Genomic DNA, 23397 nt, shown 5'->3' with positions numbered 1-23397 from the left:
AATGCTTTTGTGTGGGGAGTGAGAGGAAACTGATAACCAGTAAATTATCTTTAAAATATTCTACCAGTTGTTTCCCCTCCAGTTGGTCTGCATGTTATCCCTTTCCTTGACCAAAATTCTTAACATGTTTACATCCTATTAAAATATTTTTCTGGATTTGTTTGGCACAAATATGATGGATGCAAAAATGATAGGCTAGATCTTTGGGCAATTAAGATGATTGCAATTCTGTCACCTGAACTGGAATTAAACTGAATTACAGCAGCTGGGCAACAGTGTGTAGATCTGCCTCTTGGAAAATACCCCCCGATTGCTACGGGAAACCTGCCTCTCACCAAGGCAAACGTGTTTGCCTGGTAACTCTCACAGCTCCCTGGCAGCCCCTTATTTCGGAGCAAGTTTCTGCTTCCTCCATTTACACTCTGGGAGGGGAGCGGGCTTTCCGCTTGGGCTCCGGGAGAGCTGCGGAGCTGGTTACTTGGTTATCTCCGGCTGGAGACACTTGGGCAGCCCGGGGCACATCGGCATCCCCCGAAGGGTCAGCGTGGTCCAGCTGCGGCTCCGCACCCCCGCGGGAAGCGGCTTCTCGGCAGTCCGCCAGCCCCCCCCCCCTTTCCGCGGGGAGGAAGCGGGGCGACCGGGACACATCGCCCAGCTCCTCCGGGAAGTGCTGAGGCACAGGCCCCGGGTGGGGTCGGGGGGGTCGCGGAGCTCCGGCCGCCTCCGCGCCCGCGTCCCCTCCCCCTGGCGCTGGCGGAGGGCGGGGGCAGGAGCGGGGCCGGGCCGGGGGATAGGAGGAGCCGGGGCCGGATCGCGTCGGCGGCGGCTCCGGCGGAGCCCCCGAAGTTTTCGCTGCCCGGGGAGGGCGGCCCTCGTCCCGCCGCTTCCGGGCGGAGCGGGCCGGCGGGTGCCCGGGGGAACGGGGCTGGCGGGAGCCGGCAGGCCCGGCCGCGATGAAGAAGCCGGACGGGAAGGTGGTGCTGCTGGGGGACATGAACGTGGGCAAGACCTCCCTGCTGCACCGCTACATGGAGAAGCGCTTCCAGGAGACGGTCAGCACCGTCGGCGGTGCCTTCTACTTGAAGCAGTGGGGACCGTACAACATCTCCATCTGGGACACGGCAGGTGAGACCCGCCGTGCGGTGCAGGGCGGCCCGGAGGAGCGGGGGCGCCGGCCCTGCGGGCTCCCGGTGTTTCCCGTCGGAAGGGACCTCCCAGAAACTTAGGGGGGTGTTTGCCGGCCGGCTGCCCCCCTCCTCCCGGTCCGGAGAGAGCTGCGCTTGCCGTGTGGGGCAAGCGCTGCACGCCAGCACCGTCCGTGGTTTGGCCATTATACGTGTGCTTTCCTTTTCCCTAATTTTGGCTTCGTCTGAATGTAAGAGCTGTTGATGGGAAAGGTTGCGGTCGGGTGACCTCGCTCCGGACAGTTTCGCTTTTCCGAGAACCGGAGTGCAGGAGATGGGGAGAGGTGAACCCGGCTCTACCCCGGCGGGGGAGGCCGGGACCGGGAAATCCCCCGGGGTGCCTGGTGTTTAGCGCTCTATTTCGGTACTAAGGTAGGGTAAGTAATGTAAAACAAATTATTCGGTAGTGGAACAAAGTCTGGAAAGAAACGTATTTTTGATGGGCCAAAAGGGACCTTACAACTGCTAATCTCTGGTGGTTTTGGACCTGCTTTGTAAAATGTGGGTGTGCAGAGAAGACTGTCATGCCAGTTTGCTTTCTTTCACTTGAGCGGATGGCAACTGACTGCAAATCCAAAGCTGGAGTTAGAGAGTTTACAACTTCTGTTCATCACTTCTTGCTGTATGCTTTTAAATGTCCAATTGGTATCAGCTGGTGTCAGACTCGCAGCTCACAAACTGTTCAGACATGGCTCACGCTTTCACCGCAGCAATAAAAGCCTCCACGTCAGGATTCAATGGACAGAGAGCATGGACTGCAGGCAGGTTTCTGTCTGGGAATTGTTGGTGACAACCAGTGATGGGACAAGGGCTAATGGATACAGAGTGGAATACAGGAGGTTCCACTTAAATATGAGATTAAAGTTCTTCACAGTGAGGGTAACAGAGCACTGGAACAGGCTGCCCAGAGGGGTTGTGGAGTCTCCTACTCTGGAGACATCAAAACTCGCCTGGATGCCTTCCTGTGTAACCTCATCTGGGTGTTCCTGCTCCAGCAGGGGGATTGGACTGCATGATCTTTTGAGGTCCCTTCCAATCCCTAACATTCTGGGATAGCAGCACCAGGTTGTGCACCCCACTGTGTTGTGGCAGGCAGCACGTCTGGGATGCAGGAGGAAGCGTGGGTTGTGGTTTGGAGTCCTGGGATGAAGGAGGTGTGAAGACATGGGCTGGAGAAGTGGCTTGTGGTCTTTGTCATATGGAGATTTTGCTCTTGGTTATTACATCAGGAAGCTCTGGTCTGTCACGTGGAGGACGAGACTACCCTGAAAAATAAGGTGAATGAACATTCTTGCCTGTTAAGTTGCTTGTGGGAGAAATATCTTGTTCAATATTTTTCTTGTCTTCACATTTAGCTGACTTCTGTTAAAATTCATTAGTGGCAATATGTTGAACACAGAGTATATTTTCTTGTGAAACGTGGGGAATTACAGTATCGTGCAATATTCCAGTTTCCTCTTGGTGACGTTTGGGAGGGAAGTTCATTTGCTGTGTCACTTCATGTCACAATCTAGTCCAAAATGGCTTTTCCTGTGTCACAAATTGAGAAGGAGAAAGTGGGGAATGAAACTGCTGAGAAGTTATGCAAAACCACTTTTTGGAGCAGGGGATGAGATGTTTAAGAGCTGTTGCTTCTCGCATTTCTTCATTTATTACTATGATGAAAGCTCTCTACCAGTACCTCTGTTTTAAATATACTTTCTATGTCCTTTGAAATTTTTTTGCTTTTAAATCTACTTCAGTTTTAGAATCCACATATTTTACTGTGGAGAGTCTCTCGCGGGCAGTTGCTGCTTGTTTCTAGTAAGCCAGACCCAATACCCACATAGGTGAATAGCAGTGGGCTTTATTTCAACAGAAGAGTTAACTTGGTGGGGTTGTTCTTTGGCAATTTCCTTTACAACCTTCTGCCCTTTTTTAAAAAGTCATGTACTATAAAATAAGTCCCTCCCTGGCTTTGTCTTCCAAAGTCCCTCCCTGGCTTTTAGAGCCCTTTTTTTCAGTTATTTATTCTTATTGCATTATTTTATACAGTGTTAGTTGAGGATTCAGGTTCCAGCTCTGTGTGGCATCTGGAAAGCTCCAGAGGTGGTTCTCCATGTTCCAGGTGAAGCGCCCAGGCGATACCTGTAGCTTCACAGTAGAAGCTCCTTGTCCTTCAGGCGGTGGGACTGAAGAACTTCTACAGCAGGATTGCTGAAGCTGTATTTGCAGAGCGCCAGTTGAAAAGCGTTGTTGTGTTGTGCTGAGGGTTGCATAGCACATCTTCCTCATTCTTCTGTGTTGCTGGAATTAGCGTCGAGCCCTGCAATCCCAGGCAGGTACAGACTCTTGCACTGTCTCCTTGTTGGCTTGTGCTCCTGCAGAACGATGGGAGCTGCCAAGACTGGGCTGGGCCACATTTGGGCCTGTGGGCTCTGGTTTATTAAGAGCTCTCATTAATCTTCTAAAAACCAGCAGCTCCCAGGGCACACATATGCTTTCTCCCATCCTGATGAAGAAGGAAAGGACTCCCTGGATGCTGCAACTCTGATGTTAGACAAACAAGTGGACTCAAAAGCCTGCGTTATTTACTTTTTTAAATTTTCCGTTTGTGTGGACACAGCGTGTCTGCAGTCCTTGGTCTGTGCTTCTTTCCTCACCATAGTGTCATTGTCTTATCTCTACCAGGTGGGTACCAAGTAAACGTCGAGGCTTTGTAGTAAGGAGGAGGTTAAAATTTAGCTCTTCTGTCTGTTTATTAACCTGGCATTTCGTACTGCTGAATTCTTGTGAAGCAGTTACATTACAGGGTCATCGGATACGGATACGTTGTGTTCTCTGTGTGTGTGTAGATGTACAGGGGAATCCAGAAAGAAAAGATCATCCAGGAGATGAAAATTCTTTATCACAAGAACATGACAAAAATACAGTTTAATATTTGCACCCATATTACCTACCTGAATGCCGAGTGCGATGTCTTTCTAGTACCCCAGTAGTACTTTACACATGTACAATATAGAAATATGGAAGACAAAGCCTAGAAAATGAGGGAATGCTTGGTAGCAACTACTACACTAGTTCAGTACTCTAGTGAAATACTCAATTTTATAAGGTTAACTGGAATACATGTTTTTAATTTTCTTAGTTCATGTTATATTTAGTATGCAAATGTATTTTTATTTTTGTTGTTGCTTATCAGAATTATTTTGGGGACTTTTATCTTCATAGAAGTACCCAAATTTTACTTTAAGTTCGGTTTGGATGGTTATTTGTTTTGCTGGTATGGATTAGGCAGTTGGCTGTAGCAACGTAAACCTTGACACACTGAAACTTTGTTCCTATGACATGGAATTTTGTTTTCACAAGATTAGACTTCAGTATATCTGCAGTAGCAGTGATGGTTCAAAAGTTAAGTATGTGTGAATATTAATAATACATCAGTTTAATTGCTGATCATCTGATTTATTGAAAACGTGTGTCATTATTACTCATTGCTGTTGATCTTGTATTACTTCTCACTGTTATTCAGGAAAATCTCACATTTATTCGAGGAAGAATTAAATCTGCTTGCCAAAGTGCTTAAAAAGCATTTTTCTGTGCTGTTACCACTCAGAAAATCACAGAAGTGCACACCTGATCTGTTCTGCAATGTTAGGGCCGAAGTGCAAATCAGTTATTCTTGGGAGAACTCTTCTTTTGGCTCTATATTCACACAGCTCCTTATCTTGGAAAAATCAGCTGCCTAGTCTAGTCTGAATCTTTCGTATTCTTATCCACAAGTCTTGTAAAATGGGTGTGCAGAAGTTGTTAGACTTGATTATTTTTTATGTAAATGCTTACAGCAAACAGTTCAACATTTCCAGTTTTTCAATCTGATAAGTATGAGGGAAGTTATTTGGAAATTGCATTCAACTCAAGCAAACGTGCCACAGATGGAAGAATACTTGGGAGAAGTATCATATGCTTGCCATGTTTTTATGCTCTTTTTTTTTTTTTTTCATAGCCATCTGTTTTTCACTGTTTCTGTGTTGTCAGAGGCTTGTATAGATGGTCTTGTGTCTGACCCAGTGTGGCTGCTGTTGTATTCTTGGTGCAGAGAGTTCTTTATTTACTCATTAGACTCTGATGCTACAAATTACATCTGCTTGTTTTCTGTTTGGGTCAGTTAATTCAAAGGAATTTTTAAAAATGCATGAACTATATGAAAAAGAGAGAAACTGTAAAATTCAACATATTTTTGAAGGACTAGTCTGCTGGATGGAGGCCCAGTCTCTAAAGCATTTGTATGCATGCTTTGAGACCTTCATAGCAGCATATCCAAAATAGTATTTTTTGAACCAAGGAAGGTAAGGAACAGCATCAGCCAGAGCTTCACAGCCAGAAGACCTTTCTCATGTGTAAGGATTGGAGGCTGGAGACTCACATGTCAAAGCTATATATATGTATATGTGTGTGTATATTTATGCATCTTCGAGGCAGTGCTGACAGCAACTGTGGCGTAAACCAAACCTCCTGCTGGGTGTTGGTGGCATGCAGCTCTGAGCTTGCACACAGCCATTTATCTCGGGCAGCGCAAACATGTCCTGATGTTCCGAGGGTCTCAGTCCTGCTCCACCTTTGAACCTGGAACACTTGTGTGGTGGCTGCAGCTAGCAGGATGTCCAGGCATATTTTCTTACGCCTTGATATTTCAAAAGGAAAAACTTGTTTGTATGTTAGATCTCAGTCTCTTTAAGTTGATGTTTTTTTCATCTGACAGATACGTGGTGCCCCCAGCAGCAAGATCTCTCTATTCATGGTTGTGTCCCTTGTGTTGCTGGTTTAGTATCAAAGCAGCAAACTGGCAAGTTAATGACAAGTATTTCATAAAGTTCACTTCATGATCCTGTAATTACATTTTAAGAAAGAGGCTGGGTTTTGAACTTACCAACAGATAGTCACGCAGCATGATAATGGGGAAGCATTAAGGTAACTGAGAAAGCAAACTTCCCTTCTTTTGCTTCCTCTCATCTTTAGCTAGCTGTCTGCATGTGAGAAATGATTTGACTGTTCTGTGTATATTCAGCTATCAGTTTATATTTTTACAGCCTCCCCCCTTTATTTTGCACCTGCAGATTTTTTTTGGTGACTTTTCACTTGTCAGAGCTAGTAGTGACAAAGAAGATAAATGTAGCCTGGAAAAGGCTTTTCTGTGGCTTGAGTCAGATGCGGTGTATCTGTATAATGAATGCTGACGTCTCTTGTGACTGGTTTGCCAATGTTTGCTGGATCGGTGCTGGTGTGCGAGTATGAATTGCTCACAGTTCCTGATCTCTGACCGCAGGTGTTTCATGGGCAGCAGTGCTGAGCCATGAAACAGCATGGGCTGAGCTTTCCTGGGCTAGCTGTGAGTGTGCAGCTGGTAAGAATTGTTAGGTTCCTCCCTCGCTTAGGCTTTGAGTCCCTCGACTTCTTTCAGTACTTATTTGTGTAGATGTATGCTTCCTTCTGCATGTTTTTCTCCTGGAAAGGGGGTGACGTAGCAAAGTTCTTGGGTAAAAGTCAGGATGTGGTGTGACTCAGTCCTTTGCAGTATGACATCAGCCCAGGTAGGCTGGTCTGAGGGCAAAAGTCCCCCTGTGCAGTGAGTAAGATACACATTGGTGGTGGGTAGGGAGGAAGCATGGTCCTCCGTCATGCTGAAACAGAACAGAGAAAGAGTAGGATTAAGCAGAGTGTTCTCTCCACAAGTGGAGAACGATAGCAGAATATTGAACAGAGTAGCTACTATTTTTGACTTTGGGAAGCAGAGGATTACAACAGGAGAAAAGAAGCTACAGATGAGATGCTTAGGTAGGTTAGTCAAAGCCAAAGAGGACTCCGAGGCGTGTGCAAAAGCCTTTCTGAACCTGATGGAATGGTGACAGAGTAGCAGCTGGGGTTGGGTGTTTCTGGATGTGTGATGACATTACGTTTAATTGAGGAGGTCATTTGTTGGAAGGAGTTAGAGGATAGCACCCCAAAAAGCATCTTAGGCATCAGGGATCGTTTAGTGAAGACGGCTGCTGGGCATGTAACTGTGTGCAGGAGGCTGGAACTTAACAAGATATGAGATGGAAATTATGGGGAATAAAATGCTTTAAATTTGTTGCCAGTGAGTCATGGGTTGGGAGTCAGTTGCTGCCAAAAGGCTCTGAGTTTTGCCTTTGGCAAAATTATCATGGAGAATAAGATGTTGGCCTCTGTGTATTAATTGTTTGTAATTGTTGCATGTGGAACAATGACAGCTGAGGGCTGGTGCCTCATACATAAATAGGGTGGCTTCCCTGGGATTTCTCCACACAGTTGTGGTCCCCACGTCTTAAAAAGGAAATCATAAGAGTAGAGGTTCAAAGGGACAGTATGGGTAAGCTGCTGAGAAAAATCTCTTGTGTATATGGGGAAAAGCCCTGAAGAGAGTTCACTGTCAGTGAGTTCTTTATATAAAGCCTCTGAAGCAGGTTGAGAGGCAGGAATAAAGGTTTAGCTTCAGACTGTCCCTGGGAGCAGGATTTTATTGCTGGAAAACAGTGCACTAGATGACTCTTGTTTCTGCAACGAATTTTTCCTGAAAAAAGCAGAATAGCTTGGAAAGGGATTAAAACTATGAAAAAAATAATGCATTTTCTGGAGAAAGTCCTGGAGGAAGTTCTGTTTTCCGTGTCTCACAACTTAAAAATATAATGATACATAAGCGAAGTCAAAGGTGGCAAACTGATTTCTGCTGAAAGAAGGTGCTTTCGTGTGCAAATGAAGTAAAAATATGGAAATACCTTGTCAGAGGGAATTATGAAAAATACACAAACATCAAAAAGAAATGGGAGACAAAATTAACCCAGTTTGTTTATTCAGCTATGGCTAATTCACTTTATCAAAGGAGGAGTTTTGTTTCTAATGTGTCATTTTAGTACTGGCTCTTGGGGAGATAAGTGAATGGGGAGGGCAAGCCACTTGTTGGTTGCGAGTACTTGATGCAGGCCAAGATAAATGTCATGTGTGACCCTCTTTGGTAACTTCTGTATTCCAGCCCCCATGCTAAATCCCTGCTTTGCATGTGGTATTTAATATTAGTGTGCAAAGTGACTGTGCTGTTCCAGCCTCAGTGGGAAACTACTTGATGGTTCAGTGAGACTCTCCCTTGAATAATACCAGTGACCTGCGGCCTGTGCCTGGCTAAGCCGTCCTGTGTTGTGCCATGGCACTGCAGCTTGACAAACATTAGCAGCTTTGGAGTCCTCAGTAGCTCCTCAACTTCTATAACAAAAAGGCTGGTTTTGTGTTCTAATTTTAGCCTGGAGTGAGGCCCAAGTTTTAGAGTCATCCTGTAAAAGGGGGGAGAGAGGTTAATATCGACCATTTTCAAGTGCATCTGAGTAGATGGTGGAAGGGAGAACAAGAATATGTTTGTCTAGTCTTTGGTCCATGGCCTGTGTTCTTGTTTTTCTGTGGAAATTTTGCTTCTTGGCTTTGACTGATACAAATGAGTTTGTACAAATCCTTGAATTGATTGAACAAGTCCATTTTAAACTTATGTTTGAAAGCCTCAGGTCCTCGGTAGGAGCAATTCTAATAATTTCATAATGGAGAGTTTGTACCTTTGGCGATGCATGCTTTCTTCCTTGCTTACTGAAGGAAGAAATGTATTTTCCAGATACCTCTGTCAAAATTGACTTGACAGCTGAAAGGTTAGTTTAAGTGTTGACTGTCTGCTTTGTGGCAATACTGAAAATGCATGAGGGAGGGAGGCACGTACGTGAGAAATGGTTAGTCAAACAATGTAAACGCAGTGGCAAAGCTGCTGACGAAAATTGCAGACAGATGGAAATTCGACTTCCTGGTGGATCAGGAGCCAGTGGGAGAAATTGCAAAAATTTCAAAAGGGTGCCCAAGAACTGGATTATTCTCTTTGGTAAAACTGGTCTCCTGTAGGTTATGTGCAAAGGCTTAAATAACTTGCTTTCTTGCACAGAACTCTTATTAATGCTCTATTGTACTCTTCAGTTTGAGTTTAATATTTGTGAAAGGCAAACCTGAGCTTAAGAAATCACCACTCTTTCAGCAATTTGGGTGGGAGGAGGAGGATATTGGGTAAAAAAGTATTCCATCCCAACCCTGACTTTGTAGCTGGGTAAATAGCCTTGCACAGAACAGCCAATAGCTTCATTAGCTGTAAGATAAAGATTAATGTGTACAAAGTAAGTCATGTTGACCCAATTCTGGTTATATCTGGGATACCAGGCACATTCGGTAATGAAAAAACAAGTACCTACTTAGAATTAGTATTGTATGTTTAGGTGCCTGAACTTGGGCAGTCTGGGTTGTCTGCAGTCATCTGTGCAATGAGCTTCTACTCTTTCCTTGAGAAAGAAGGTGACAGTGGGTGCTTAAAATCAAAGTCCAGGGCAGGTAACCAGCTGTTAGCTGGTATGGTTTATCTGAGCACTCATGTATAGTGAATACTTTTCTTGTTTCGTCTTGCATGTACATACATACAGTGGTGCACAAGTGTCAAAGCCAGGGAGACTCGTAGCCAGCATCACAGTGGTTTGACTGGGCTGCTCCTGATGTTCAGGTGAGTTGAAGTATCTTTATTTCACACTGTAGTCACACCTTACATCACAGATGAGTTGTTTGCTTTAAGACAATTGCTGTCTTGTGTTGAAGCCACTAGCCATGTGAGCTTCCAAGTGATTTTTCCTGTGGCAGTGTTTCACTGGCTGAACTGAAGGTGAACTTGGTAATGCTTTGCCTGAGTCACATTGTACTATTGCAAAATATCTCAACAAGTAACCTTTGTTTGGGTCTCCACTGAGAAAGGTGCTGAGTCGGTGGTGGATATGTGTGGAGCCATTGAAAAATGCGGAATAGAAAGAATCATGTTCTCCCTCAAGTCTGAATGATTTGCTTTCTTCCAGGTGAACACTGGGTAGAATATCCTGAGATTTGATCACAAGGCATTGAACTTGTGAACAATTCCTTTTCCTGCACCTGTCCTATCAACTATAACTCCATCTGCAGTACCTAAGGAAATCCAAGAGTAGGAAATGAGATTTGAGCTTGGTGATTAAACTTCTTTTATGCAAGTAGTACTGCTGAGAGCAGAGGTGGTTAAAGGAAATGAGGGGTTTTGCTCATAATTTGCAAGAATTCTCAGCAAAAGCAATTTCACAGCCTTCACCACAGGAGATCCAGGATAACGTCATTTTGGACAGCCAATTCAATAAGCATACATGATTTTTCTAATCCTACTAAACTAGTTGGATGTGGAAAAAACCCAATCTATTATAGAAGAGAAGAGAACTTCTTAACATCATTTTTAAAGGGAGATAGATCAGCAAATAAGTTTGTGAATCTTCTGATGTATCTGTCCATCCCTTAGGAAGCCAACTAGAGTTGAAGTTGGCTTTGTGTGGGCCATCAAGGAGCCATTCATGGAAGAGCTCTGCTGACAGTCTAAAGACTTGCGTGAGCTTGAATTTATTAGTGTTTTATAAATGAAGCAAGAAGAAGAAAATGTGATTGAGCTCTTGTCTCTTCACCAATTCCACTGGTGGAAAAATACATTTCAGCATTTCAGCCTAGTTTGTAGCATGGTGGAAGCTTCATGTACAGACTCCAGGAGGAAACACATTTAAAACTTAAACACGTTAGTGTCTTATAATGAATTAAAGCTGTTGTGCTTTCAGGCTGTTTCTGTTCTGCCCTTTCACAAATTCCTTTTTTTATTTTTTTTCCCTGTCATGAAAATAACTTGCCATATCCTGATCTTCCTGATTTACAGAGAATACCTTGTTTTTTCTGGTCTGCAGGTTAATGAACTAAAGATTGGAATAATTTTGTTCAATAATCATTAAGCCTCTGATATAGATGGTGCTTCTTGTTCCCTCAGCCTCTCCTGTCCCCAGTTGATCCACTGACATGTGTTCTTTAATTTGTTACATGTTTTAATATTCCTAACCACTGTTTTTATACTTCAGGAAATTCCTACAAAATACAGAGAAAGAATGGTGACCAGCCATCCATCTGTTCTTATATACATAGTTTAAAAAATAATGGTCTTCAGTAGCAGGATTTTTTTGGTTTGCATTCTGCAGCTGATGACTGCTTAGGAATTTTTAATCATGTGTAATATTACACTATATAGATAATAATAAATTAAATACTTGAGACTTTATTTTTCTCTTAATTACATCATTATCTGTAAAATGAAGGATGGCTTAGTAAGACCCTCAGGAAAATGTTCTTCCTATAAGAATTATATTAACTAGGAACTCCAAAGAAACAGTCTGGGAGGTGGGGCAAGAGAAATTAAAGTGTAATACTCTTCATGAAGAACATGAAGCAAAAGTTAGGTAGATTGAAATAGCCTTTAAAACAAACGTCTAAATGCTGGTCACTGGCTGAGTAATAATTTCTCTACGTGGAGTGAACCAGCTTTGATTTCTGCTTAAGCTCATGTTCCCAGTGCACTCAATGACACCAGTATAAAACATACATGTGGGAAGTTGTGCCCTGGTTGCAATGACCTTCAGCTCCCTGTTTCCCTTTCCCCAAGGGCTCTGGGCTGACTGACTTCCCTTTCTGGTTGTGCAGGTTACTTCAGTGATGGGATTAAAGCTTCACCAAGTTTAATGCCTTATGTGATGTGAAAGTCCTCAGAAGTTCACTTTCTGCTCTTCCTAGTGGGGTCTGCGATCCAGATGTACAAATCTGTTGTTGCTCTCTTCTTGATTGCTGAGGTTAGAAATAAGGCTCTCAGTTATAGAGGTTGGTTTCTTTGTTAATTTGTTTCTGTTCTCTGGGTTCACTCAGAGAACGGAGAAATTACCAGAATCTGTAGCGGTTTCTAGTGAAAAAATGAATGAAAGAAAAAGCCCTATGTACTTGAGCTGTCATCTTCCAGGCTTCACAAAAGGGATCATCAAATCTTGTGAGCTGCTGTAAGTGAGATTTAAGTGTTTTAAAACAAAACAAAACCCCACTGGTATAATGAGAGTGATATTTTTTTTTTCCTCTCTCTCCCCTGATATAGGCAGTTACTTGTTGAAAAAGTAAATCTCTAATTTTGTGAAACTGAAAATGTCTCAATCTGCTTGGCTGCTCTAACCCCCAGCAGTAGGATTGCTTCTTATTTTTAGGAGGAGGAACAAACACTCCTGTCAAACCATCTTTAGGACATGAGCTTTCCCTCCCACAGCAGATAGCTGCATGTATCACATTTGTATTGTTTCCCTTATCTCTCTTCCCCTTCTAGCATTGAGTGCCCTTTCCACATTGTCCTGCTCAAGTCTTTTTTACTCCAAGCCCTGGGAGCCCAGTGGAAGTGGAAGTTGGTGTCTATCCTCTTTTTGAGAGGCAGAGCACTTTGTGACCTAGAGATGCTGCCTTGTCACCTTAATTATGGTAGAAAAGGATGTAACACTTGCAAATCTTTAGGCAGTTCCCTTTTGGTAAGTAGCTTCCCCTCATACCAGGAACAGGGCAGACACTGGACGCTGGTAAGGTTGCTTTTTGTAGCTTGTTCTCTATAGAAAGTTCAGAACTGAATTCTTTGTGGTTTTTAGTGGTACCCTCTTTGTGCCAGGCTGGAGGAAGTTAAGATGAGATTTATATATTTATTTTACCATGCCTATTTTGTGGTTTCTGTTTCTTTAATCTTCAAGTTAATGCCTCTAAACAGTGAATGCTAAACATGCTCTTAGGAGTGTAGGCAGAGAGGCCAGGAGTGGAATTAAAAGGGAGAAGTGGTGCTGGGAACGTAAAAGCTGCGTGTTCATCTTAGCCGGTGCAAGTTCTGAAAACACAAGCCACACGTCCTGAGATTAAAATTTCCTGAACGAGGTGGACAAGTTTGAGTTTGCTCCCGTAAAACCCCGGCAGCAGCTCTATGTCTGGCGTGGTCTCCCACTTCGGGTACCTGCTGGAGGCAGCTCACCCCATCACCAGAACTTCCTCCTGCTTTTGAGAAACCGCGACCGTCTGGAGGTGAGCAGCGAAGAAGACTTCAGCTGAACAGAAACCGGTCGTGGTTGGTAAGGAGTAGAAGTGCTTGTAATTTTCTTGGACATAAATTATATGTGAATGAATTGCATGTGTTCTTAGTTGAGAACCTGCCTATAAATGTACTGATGTTGAAAAAAAGAAAAACAAACACCATAAAAATATCTCTCTATTGAGTAGGCCTTGGTTTATGTCCCATGATACTAATGTGAGTTTTGCTTTAAAAAATAAGGAAATAGATTATTTTTTTTTTCATTCAGCTTGCAAGATCCATGACCTTTACTTCTACCCACTTAGCAAGCTTTAAGTATTTTTCAAGTTGCTAGTGAAGGCTGGTTTAAAGTTAAACTCAGTGTTACAAGTCAGGAGCTAGCATATAGTTAGCTGCTATAGTTGAGTTCCATTTCACCAGAAGATAGTTTAATGTTAAATAAGAGGCACTTATCAAGCATCTGCTGGGGAAGACCATCCATGGATGCCTGCTATTGATCTACAGGAAGCTATAACCATAGCTTCCTAAAGCACTCTGATAACTCTGTTTTGTTCACTATGTGTGCAAAGATCATTTCTCATTTTTGAAACATGTGACACAGAAGGTCATGTCTGACTAGACAATCTGCCAGCTCTCTTTTTTTTTTTTTGTTGTTGTGAAATGTGGTCTCTGTGTTTCAGAATATGAACTTTGTGATTTGTAGACTTTTTTTTTAAGTGCTGAACAGTGATGATTACCAGCATTCAGTTGCTGTCTTGCACTAACTTTTTATTTGTAAATGCTCGGTCATTTGGAATTATTTCTAGTCTTCCTCTTCCTGTAATCTACTCTTAATCAACCTGGAAAGGTACTAGTAGGATAAAAGATTTATGGAAATGGTGCTCGAGGTACTGTCTACTGCTTCCTAAGTATTGACGGCAGCATGGAGAGAAGTGTCATTGAAGTGGGGCTGATGGAAAACAGGTGCTGACATAGCTAATGTTCTTGTAAATGAAACTTTACTGTGGGTCTGTGAAAGAGAAAGGTAACTTACTCTGCTGTTCTATGACTCCCCTTGTGTGCGTGTGCGCAAAAAAGTTAATACCTGCACGGTGGTGGTTTGATTTCCTATAGCTGGGAAGGGGTTTGAAGACTGACAGCCAGGAGCCAAAAATACGTATTATTTGTTTGGGGTTAAAGTGGTAATATGGAAAAAGAATAATGTTTCTAATACATTAGACTGTTTATTTATGGTTGGATATGAATGTTCATCCAAACAGGATCTACAATCAGTAACAAGGAACTATTTTTCTTCTCTAAAATGTCACTGTCCATAATTAAGATATTTATTGAGTTCATGGTATTTCCTCACTCAAAAAATGGCATGGTGTACTGTATTGATTGACTTGGTATTTAAGTGGTTACCTTTCTGCAAAAAAATGGTATGCATGTAGCTACCCTTCTGCAAAAAATCCTGCAGTAAATTTTGATTAAAAAGAATGTAAATATATATCTAAGGTGAGAGCAAAGTACCTAATGAGGAAGTTGGAAAAACCCAAGTAAACTTAGGACAGGAATAAAAATGAAGAAAAGCAGGAAGGATTTCTCATTTGTGAGGGAGCAGGCAGACACCGACTTGCTAACTCTTCACCGAGAGCTGGCAGGAACGCCTGAGGAGTGGTGGCATTTCAGCGTGCTTATTGAGGTACATTTAGGAGGGCAATCTCAATTAACACTACTCATCTCTGGTTATATTTATTTATTTATTTTCTTTTAATCACACACCTGTATGAATGTTTGCTTGGGTAAGCCGGAAGCCGAGTTAACTTGCCAGTTCTTTTTCGATCAATATAAAACATCCGACGTGTATGGAGTGACCTCCCAGCCCTGCAGTGCCAGTCATACTGTGCCAAAATACACCCGGCCGTGCATTCCTGCCTGAGCTGAGGACCTGCCTCTCAGTGTGGAGAGCAATCCTGGGGAGGGAGCGTGGGCTTTGAAGATCTCCTTTTGGCGTGACTCTGGAGATAAGGAATTGGTAACCATCTCTGCTTAGCAATTGGAGAAGTGGGCTAAGCTGCAGTGTGTGCTCCCCTGTGGAAAAGGAATTGTAAATTTAAGGAAAAAGTGTCAGTTTTCAGGTACTGGAAAGAAAAACAAGCTGCTTTTAGAGCTCATCCTGTGGAAAATGAATTGCTGTTCTGTAGGAGGAGCTTTTCTTGGAGGAGGTGGATTGGCCTTCCACTGGGTATTACGACCAAAAGTCTTCTTGCACAACCCAGAAGCGAGTGGCTTCTGCAGGTGAGGTTGTTCTGCGGCCCCGTCCTGTAACCAGCCTCTTTGTTGCCTGCTGCTGAGCAATATTTGACTGTCAAGCTCTGCTGCAGCAGTTAAGTGTTCAGTGCTATTGCTTCCCGCAGAACTCTGCCAAAGTAAATCCAAAGGGTTTTCCCCCCCATCCAACTCCAATAATATTTTTCCTTAAGAAGGGCATCTGCCAAATGACCCGTTCTTTTTTAAGTAGCAGTTTAAAATTGTCTTTGAAACATAAAGAATTCCACATCGATGCTTACATTTTACATAGATTAAAATTTCTAGATTCATCCTTGCACTCTTGCTCCCGTTTTAGTTCAGGCGTACAAGAGCTTCATAAATTTAACTCTCAAGCACCCTGTCACCATCTCTTTTCAGTAGAGACGGTGTTGATGTGAGATCTCAGCTGGAGTTCTGGTGGAGCCATCGCTCTTGGACAGGATGATAACATCCCATAAATGTGGTGTGCCCTCCTTTTTTTTGCCAGACTTCAGTATTTAAACAAAACATCTTCCTGCAGGACTTGTGGGGTTTCAGAAGGAAACAGATAAATACTGGTGTCATTTTTTTCAGTTTGTGTTGCAAATGCACTCAAGATGTGCTTGCTGGACTGGCAGGGCTAAGGTCAATTCTGTTCTTCTTTTACAAGGCACTAGGTTTCCAGACAGCTGAAAAATATGGGAATTGCTTGAAGCTTCTGGGTTATTTCCTTCACTTAAAAATAAACACAGAAGGTCAGCAGAACTAAACAAAATGGATGGTTGGACAAAACTAAGTCTTATCTAGCTAAGTGAAAATGTTATTCAGGATTGTAGAGGTGTCAATGGGATCTTAAGTTGCACATAGTAGTTTGTTGTGTGTGGTGTTTTGTTGTTGTTGTTGGGTGGGGGGTTGACTTTTTTCCCCAGGTCTAGCCAAAGTTTTTGTTGGAAAAGACATGTTAGTTAGTGTAGTTAGGGGCTTTTTTTTTTCCTATGTAATGCTTTGTGTTACTAGGCATAATACGATAAAATGTAGAACTTTGGATAGAAAGCATACTGCTGCAGTAAAATTTGTGTTTCTATGGGAACTTTGGTTTTGAAATTACAGTTCTTGTGAGCTTAAAAGCTTGGGCTTTATTTTATTATTAAGTTCTGATTTATTCTTGCCAGCAAGAAAAATAATTTTGGATTTATGCAAGAGAATACATCTTGGATGCTCTTTTGTCCCCAAAAGCTGAAGCTAGTTTATGGACTAAATCTTGTAGATAACAGGAATCTTCTCTGATAGTATTTCTTCTCCTTCACATAGGGGTTGTGCAGGCCCTTTGTCCAGTGCAGACATTGTGCAGAGTTCGTAAGTTTCTTCATAAAAAGATGATTGCAGCTAGAAATATGTGCACTAAACAAATGTGTAAGGCTGCAAATGAAGAGAGACTAATGGTGTGGGGAGCTGGTAACAGGTTAAGCTTGATTCATTTGGGCAAGAGTCTGTGTTTTGCAAGGTCCATTGAGTTGGTAGTAGATGACAGATTGAGCTCTTGGTGCTACCTTTTTGGTGTCCCAAAGCCTGTGAGCTGTTCTGAAGAGCATACCGTGTGTTGGGAGGGGTGAAAATAGTGAAGAATTTCACAGAATCACAGAATGTTAGGTATTTGGAAGGGACCTCAAAAGATCATCCAGTCCAATCCCCCTGCCGGAGCAGGAACACCTAGATGAGGTTACACAGGAAGGTGTCCAGGCAGGTCTTGAATATCTCCAGAGTAGGAGACTCCACAACCTCCCTGGGCAGCCTGTTCCAGTGCTCTGGCACCCTCACTGTTAAGAAGTTTCTTCTCAAATTTAAGTGGAACCTTTTGTGTTCCAGTTTGTACCCATTATCCCTTGTCCTATCATTAATTATCACCAAGAAGAGCCTGGCTCCATCCTCATGACACTCACCCTTTATATATCTGTAAACATTAATGAGGTCACCCCTCAGTCTCCTCCAAGCTAAAGAGCCCCAGCTCCCTCAGCCTTTCCTCATAAGGGAGATGCTCCACTCCCTTCATCATCTTTGTTGCCCTAATTTAAGTAACATCATAGTTTCAGTGAGACTCTTTTGACTCTTTTATAGTCTTGGCTGTAGAATAATATGGAAAGGTTGGAGAAAAGAGCTACAAGGATGATTAATTGTGTAGAGGAATCTGCAAGAGGCAAAGAGCCTGAATATGAATTTCTCCAGCCTAACAAGAAGAGGGTTAACTCACACAGAAATACCTTTTAGAGGGGAGAGTGAGGTTGTGTGTGTTGGTGTTTGTGTTTTGGGTGGTGGGGTTTTGTTTGCCTTTTTTTGTTGTTGTTTGTTTGGTTGGTTGGGTTGGTTTTTTGGTGTGTGTGGGAAGGGGGGTGTCTGGTAGATTTGTTGTTGTTTTTTGGTTGTTGTTTTTTTAAAGCTGATACATAATGGTGGTGAAAGTCTATAAAAATTCAGAGTCTGAAACCTGAAATGCAGCACACTAATTTGTGAGAAAATAACTTCTTTTTCTTTGGTCGCTTTATAAAATCAGTCACAAGATGCGGATGAAGGCTGAGTGAAATTCTATCATCTTTATTACTCAGGAAATCAGACTCAAATGAGGATTACGCTTGATCTCTGGCCTAGCTTGGTGATTTTTTTTTTTAAATTATTTTTTTTTTTCCTTTGCCATGTTAACTTGATCTCCTCCTTTCCTTGAGTGTGTCCAACAGATCTGTGTTTGGGAGCTAGTAATGAAAAACTTCACTGCCAGTTATGGAGTAAAAATTGGCAAATTACACTTCAGGCCTGGCTTAAAAAAATTCAGGGAATACTTATACTAGTTCATGACTGAATAATACAGGATTTGACAAGATGAAAGAGGGATGTTTATTAGAGTTGATGTGTAGGTGAGAGGGTTTCATCTGCAGTAATGAGCTTTCTTGGATACCTCTGTGACTGGGCAGGCTCTGCAGGATGCAACAACACATTGATCGGCACCAGCATAAGCTGCGAGGCATCTGCTTTTAGTTTAGTTGCCTTTAGTAAGCAAAACTTTTACTTAAAAGCACATTTCTCCATAAACTGTCACACTGTTAACTGTCAAAAAAACACAGCAAGTTTTTATCTGTGTTTCAGCTGTGTCTTCTTTAAAGGCGTGCTGAGAGTTAAAGCTACATGACTTTTGAGTCATTTCTTCAGCACATGAGAAAAATGTTGTGACTAGACATCTGGTTTGGAGCTTCTACCAGCACATGCCTAGAAAGATAACCTTTTTGAAGTATATGAAATAAAACTAACCCTGTAGCAAAAATTCCCGTTATTTTCTCTTTTGCCACTTCTATTAAACAGGGTTTTGTGTGTGCCCTTTTGCTGCAGAGAAACGTATCACAAGCTGTTGTCTTCAGATAAAGCTCAGATGATCCCGTAGATGTTAACAACGTCTTACGGAGCTTGGCGTGTGACATTATTCTTGCATAACTTCTCAGCCTGCTATTTGTCCTAACAATAAAAGGCCCATTCGACTGAACAACTTTGGAAGAATTGTTTTATGTGAATCATGCCAGAGTCTCACTTCTGGAATGATAATTAAATTGGTGCTCTAATAGCAATTAAGGAGTGGATTGAAAAGGGCTTGACCTATTGCTATAATTCAAGTTTGAGGAGGGGAAGCTGTTCTGGGAAAGGGGTGTGAGGGGGGTTGTTCTTCAGCCCATCAGGGCTGTCTTGAACGGGTTGTGCTATAATTGCTCTGGGTGTATTTAGCAAAAAAAAACTGAAAAAGGAAACACAGCCAAAATATGAGAGCTTTTTACTGATTAAAACCATAAAAGGAGAAGCAAATTAATAATAGCTGCGCTATAATTTCTTTTGGCTGGCTGGTAAGGTGACTTTCAAAAAGACTGTAAACTAGGCATAAGCTTGAATCTGTAAAGAAAGCATTACTATTAGTGAAGTTATTAATCCTTTTAAGGGAAAGCTTATCTTTCAGAGGTAGGTGAAGTGGCTAGAATTTTAGGGCATAATCTTTTACATACTTCATAGTCATTGGTGCCTGCTGAAACATGTCCTGCAAACCTTATTTATGGCGTGCCTGTTATTTTTAGTTTAGTTATTATAGTTAAAGGGGAGGGGAAAAATAGGCTAAAATAAATCTGTATATAGCTTTTTATTACATGTATTAGTATTCCTATATACAGAATGTAGTTGAATTTCCATTTGTGGTAAGTAAAAGCCTCCTTTTTCTTCTCACTTTCTAGTGATTCTTTTTGTTTGTAAAGATCCCAAACCGATTCCTTTCCCAGCCATACTAGTGCTGATGACAACTCAAAAACTTGAATTTGTATGCTACCTTTGTATGAGAACAAGCAAAAAGAGCAAGACCTCATACAGGATACAGGCTGTGGTGTTTGGCTTTTTTTCTGTGTAGTTTGTCTGCACCCTCTTTAAAATTTATTACTTTTCCATATTTGTGCGGCATATCGTTCTTTCTTATTTTTTTTTTTTTAATGAAATGTAGTAGGGGGTAGATTTGTGATTCTAGTGCCCTTAACTAAAGCAGGGGAGGTAAGAGTTGCTTTACTTAAGGCACACTGGTAGTTGCTGGTGTGGACTGTCCTCCCAGGGGTTAGTCATTTTCTATTGGCAGAATGTTAATACATAATATAGATGCCCAAAAGGATGGCAGATCTGTTATGTAAAGGAATTAAAATAAAGGGCGAGTTTTATTTTTTTCCCTGGAATATTATGTCGGAGGCAGAATTCCCAGTAATAGGCCTCGATGCTTGGTAATGCCAATCATCTCCTCCTGTTTTTCCTGAATGCTGTTGTAGCTTGTCATCTTATTCTGTGGAGAGTGCATTAATATTTATTAAATATTCCTGCAGAAGTTTGCAAGAGACAAGTGGCTATACTCCAAAGATAAAATATAAGATTCATACTCTTGATTAGAATTGTGTTTAAGAATTAATCCTTCAAATGGCCCTTCAGTTATTCATCGCTGTGTAATTTTCCTCTTTTTTTATTGCTATCAAAATTTAGGTTCCCTAAAAACACAGTTTACATATATTTTGGGGTGTGTTTTATCCAAGACGCTGCTGGATCACTGATGGTAGTTTAGTAGACTTCTGAAAAATAAAATAATAAAAAATTCTCTCCTTAATATTGTTATTTACACAGAAGGGTGCAGCTTAATCTCTCAGGATAAAAGCCATACTTGTGGTATCATAATTCATAAATTTGGGATTATAGTGCCAAGGCATTTTCTGTTTCATCAAAACCTTTCTCTCCCTCCACTTAGATGACTAGTTGGGTTTTCTCAAGTAACTTATTGGACTGTTCAGACAAAATCAGATGTATGAAATGGAATATTTTAATGTTTTGTAGAATTCTATTCTATACCAATAGATTATGTCAGATTTTTTGTATGTGAATTCAGTGGGGACTAGATTATAGTGGCATAATGTATCGCCACTTCCAGATCGGGAAAATGTTACATTCCTCCTGTATAAAAGTGCACTGAAATCTTGAGAATTGCCTTTTTTTCAGTTGTCATGGAGTTAAATGCACTAGGAAGCATCTTCTGCTTCACTGTTAATGGTTCACAGGCTTTCTCATCTGTGGCGGAGAGTACAAATACATTGATGGTCCCTTTGAATCTGTGACTTGCCTCCATTTGAATATTAGGATTTATATATATATATACATATATATATATATATATATTTTTTTTTTTTTTTTTTTTTTAAAACGGGAAGATATTTTTACCACTTGAAAGAAATGGCCTGATTACATTTGCCATCCCAAATGCCAGCCTCTAGGGGAGGGCAAGAAGTGCTCATGCAGTATATTTCCTATATCTATATAAAAACAGCAGTATAAATACATAAATGCTGCAGGCTTGGAACTTAGTAACTTTGGACATTGGCTTGTGAATAAAATTATGATACGGACTGTGTGTGTTGGTGAGAAGGAACCATGAGTACAACATGATATGATGGTGCTTTTATGTTTTAAATTGGCGTGAAAAGAAAAGTGCTCTAGAGACTGAAGTTGTGTTGTTTCTATTTATTGAAAAAGTAGTTTTGAATAACCCCCATTTTCTAAGACCAGATCTGAAGGGATTTAAGTAATTAATAGATCATGATTATGCAGTGGGTTAGTTCTAGACTTTCTAGCCATGGATTTTTGTGTCAAAATGAAGCTTTTGTTAGTGGAGGAGTGATATTTCTAATATGATGATTAAAGCTGACTGGAAGACAGGGCTCAGTGTCATCATGATTTCTGATCTTGCCTAAGGGACAAGTGAATGAAGCTCCTGTTCATGGGGCTTTCTTGCTCACACCAAACTGCAGTTTTGCAGAAGGAGCTTTGCAAGCCTGAACCGATTCCTGTTTGTAGAGTGGGGATGTTTGTGGGGTCTTGGGAATTTCAGATTCATACAGAACTCAAACTATCTGTTCATTAAGACAAAAATATATAGATTTAAGGGAAGAGATTATATTTTTTGCCATTTGAAGTCTTCTTTTATTATGAGATAGAGATACTTAGCAATTGAGAGTAAGTTGCATTTAGAAATGGAGTAAGCTTGTCCCAGTCATGTATTACACTGAGCCGACTTTCTTGACTGTTTTTTTGATGTTTTTTATTTGGAGAGCTGTATTAAAGAACCTTCCTTTGTTCGTTGCTCACTTAACCCATGTGGCTGTTATTTTCTTCTTCCATGTGTAGGTCTTTCTACTTTAAAAGATGAAAGTGAAGCCCTTTGGGTATTAAGATAAGTACTTTCCTATGTTTATATTATGTTCTGCTTTGGCCCAGATATCCATATCTAATTTTAATAACTTAAACTAAAGCTCCTGGAATAGGGCACAGTTCATGCCTCAAATGTTGATTCATATCTAAGTAATGTGTATAAGCAAAATAAATGTCATCTTGATTTTTAGGAGACCTAGGGCTCTGATGCATTCTGAAACTTCAATATATATACAAGTATATTCTATAATGCAGCATTGTGTCTATATAATACTAGGTGAAGATGTAGCTTAAATTACTTTTGTAGTTGCTCAACTGTAGTTGTTTTGGTTATTAGTTTTTTTGGGGGGGAGTGTGGTGATGCGTGTGTGGTGTGTTTCGTTGGGGGGTGCGTGTGTGGGTTTTGTTTTGTTTTCTCCAGAGACTTCTATTCTATGGGGAATTTTGTCCTGGAGGAAAACCAAATGCTGGCATTTTTTGAATGGATCGGGAAATCACGTATTCAGACAGCTCCTGGATATACAAAACTGGAGCTCTCCAGTGCTTTCTGACTCATTTGTTGCCACTAATTCCTACTTATGTCCTCCATGCTAATCCTTTGGGATGGAGAGCTTTATTTTTATCCTCAAGTAACCACAGGCATAGTCTGGTTCTTAATAAAGCTCCTTACTTCAAGGGAAATGTGATAAAGCCACCTAGAAGAAATAAATATCAATCTTTCACAAGGTAATGAAGAAATCTGACTTCATCGGTGTCAAAACTTTACAGCCTGACTCACATGTGGGCAGGGGAATTTTCTTGAAACCTTCAGGGACCTTTATTGTTTGTTCTTTGATAATATATATCTCGGTATACGTGCACAAACAGAAATCTCAGTTCTTAGCAGAATTGTTTTTCCCTAATGTCCTTTAAAGGGTCACAACTTTACTGCTTTGTCTGCAAACAGAAGGAAATGCTGTTCCTTAAAAAGGAGCTTCTTTGTCTGCTCTTGTGATCACGCGCATGTTCCCGCTGAGGTAACTCAGCAGCATCAGGGTCACCCTTTGAACCTTCATCCACTGCGGCTGAATCCTCAGCTCTCATTTCTTTCTAATACCAATTTCTGTGCTGTGTTGTGGGTGTCACACTCTCTCTTTTCTTTCCTGTTTGGCTGTTTCCTTAGGGCACAGCTCCTTGGCCCTCTTTGTGTACACTCAAGTT

The 23397-nt window shown here is 41.6% G+C and overlaps 1 protein-coding gene and 1 long non-coding RNA gene across 3 annotated transcripts in view; both read left to right on the top strand.

Annotated features, from left to right (window-relative positions):
- The first annotated feature begins 797 nt into the window (after positions 1-797).
- RAB20 (RAB20, member RAS oncogene family) overlaps positions 798-23397 on the top strand; it is a 28336-nt gene continuing 5736 nt past the window's right edge. The window contains exon 1 of the mRNA XM_005509045.3: positions 798-1125. Within this exon, the coding sequence (XP_005509102.2) occupies positions 954-1125 (172 nt within the window). The 5' untranslated portion in view covers positions 798-953. The remainder of the gene's footprint in view (positions 1126-23397) is intronic.
- LOC110363658 (uncharacterized) lies at positions 3719-22310 on the top strand. Of its 2 annotated transcripts, none has more exons than XR_002421911.2 (3): positions 3719-3854; positions 9680-9756; positions 22174-22310. It is a non-coding gene; the product is annotated as an uncharacterized LOC110363658 (long non-coding RNA). The 2 variants fall into 2 exon arrangements; XR_010471624.1 differs by lacking the exon at positions 22174-22310 and adding an exon at positions 12967-13102.

This window comes from Columba livia, chromosome 1, assembly GCF_036013475.1.
Source record: "Columba livia isolate bColLiv1 breed racing homer chromosome 1, bColLiv1.pat.W.v2, whole genome shotgun sequence".
NCBI lineage: Eukaryota > Metazoa > Chordata > Aves > Columbiformes > Columbidae > Columba > Columba livia.
This window is presented reverse-complemented; position numbering and strand designations above follow the sequence as displayed.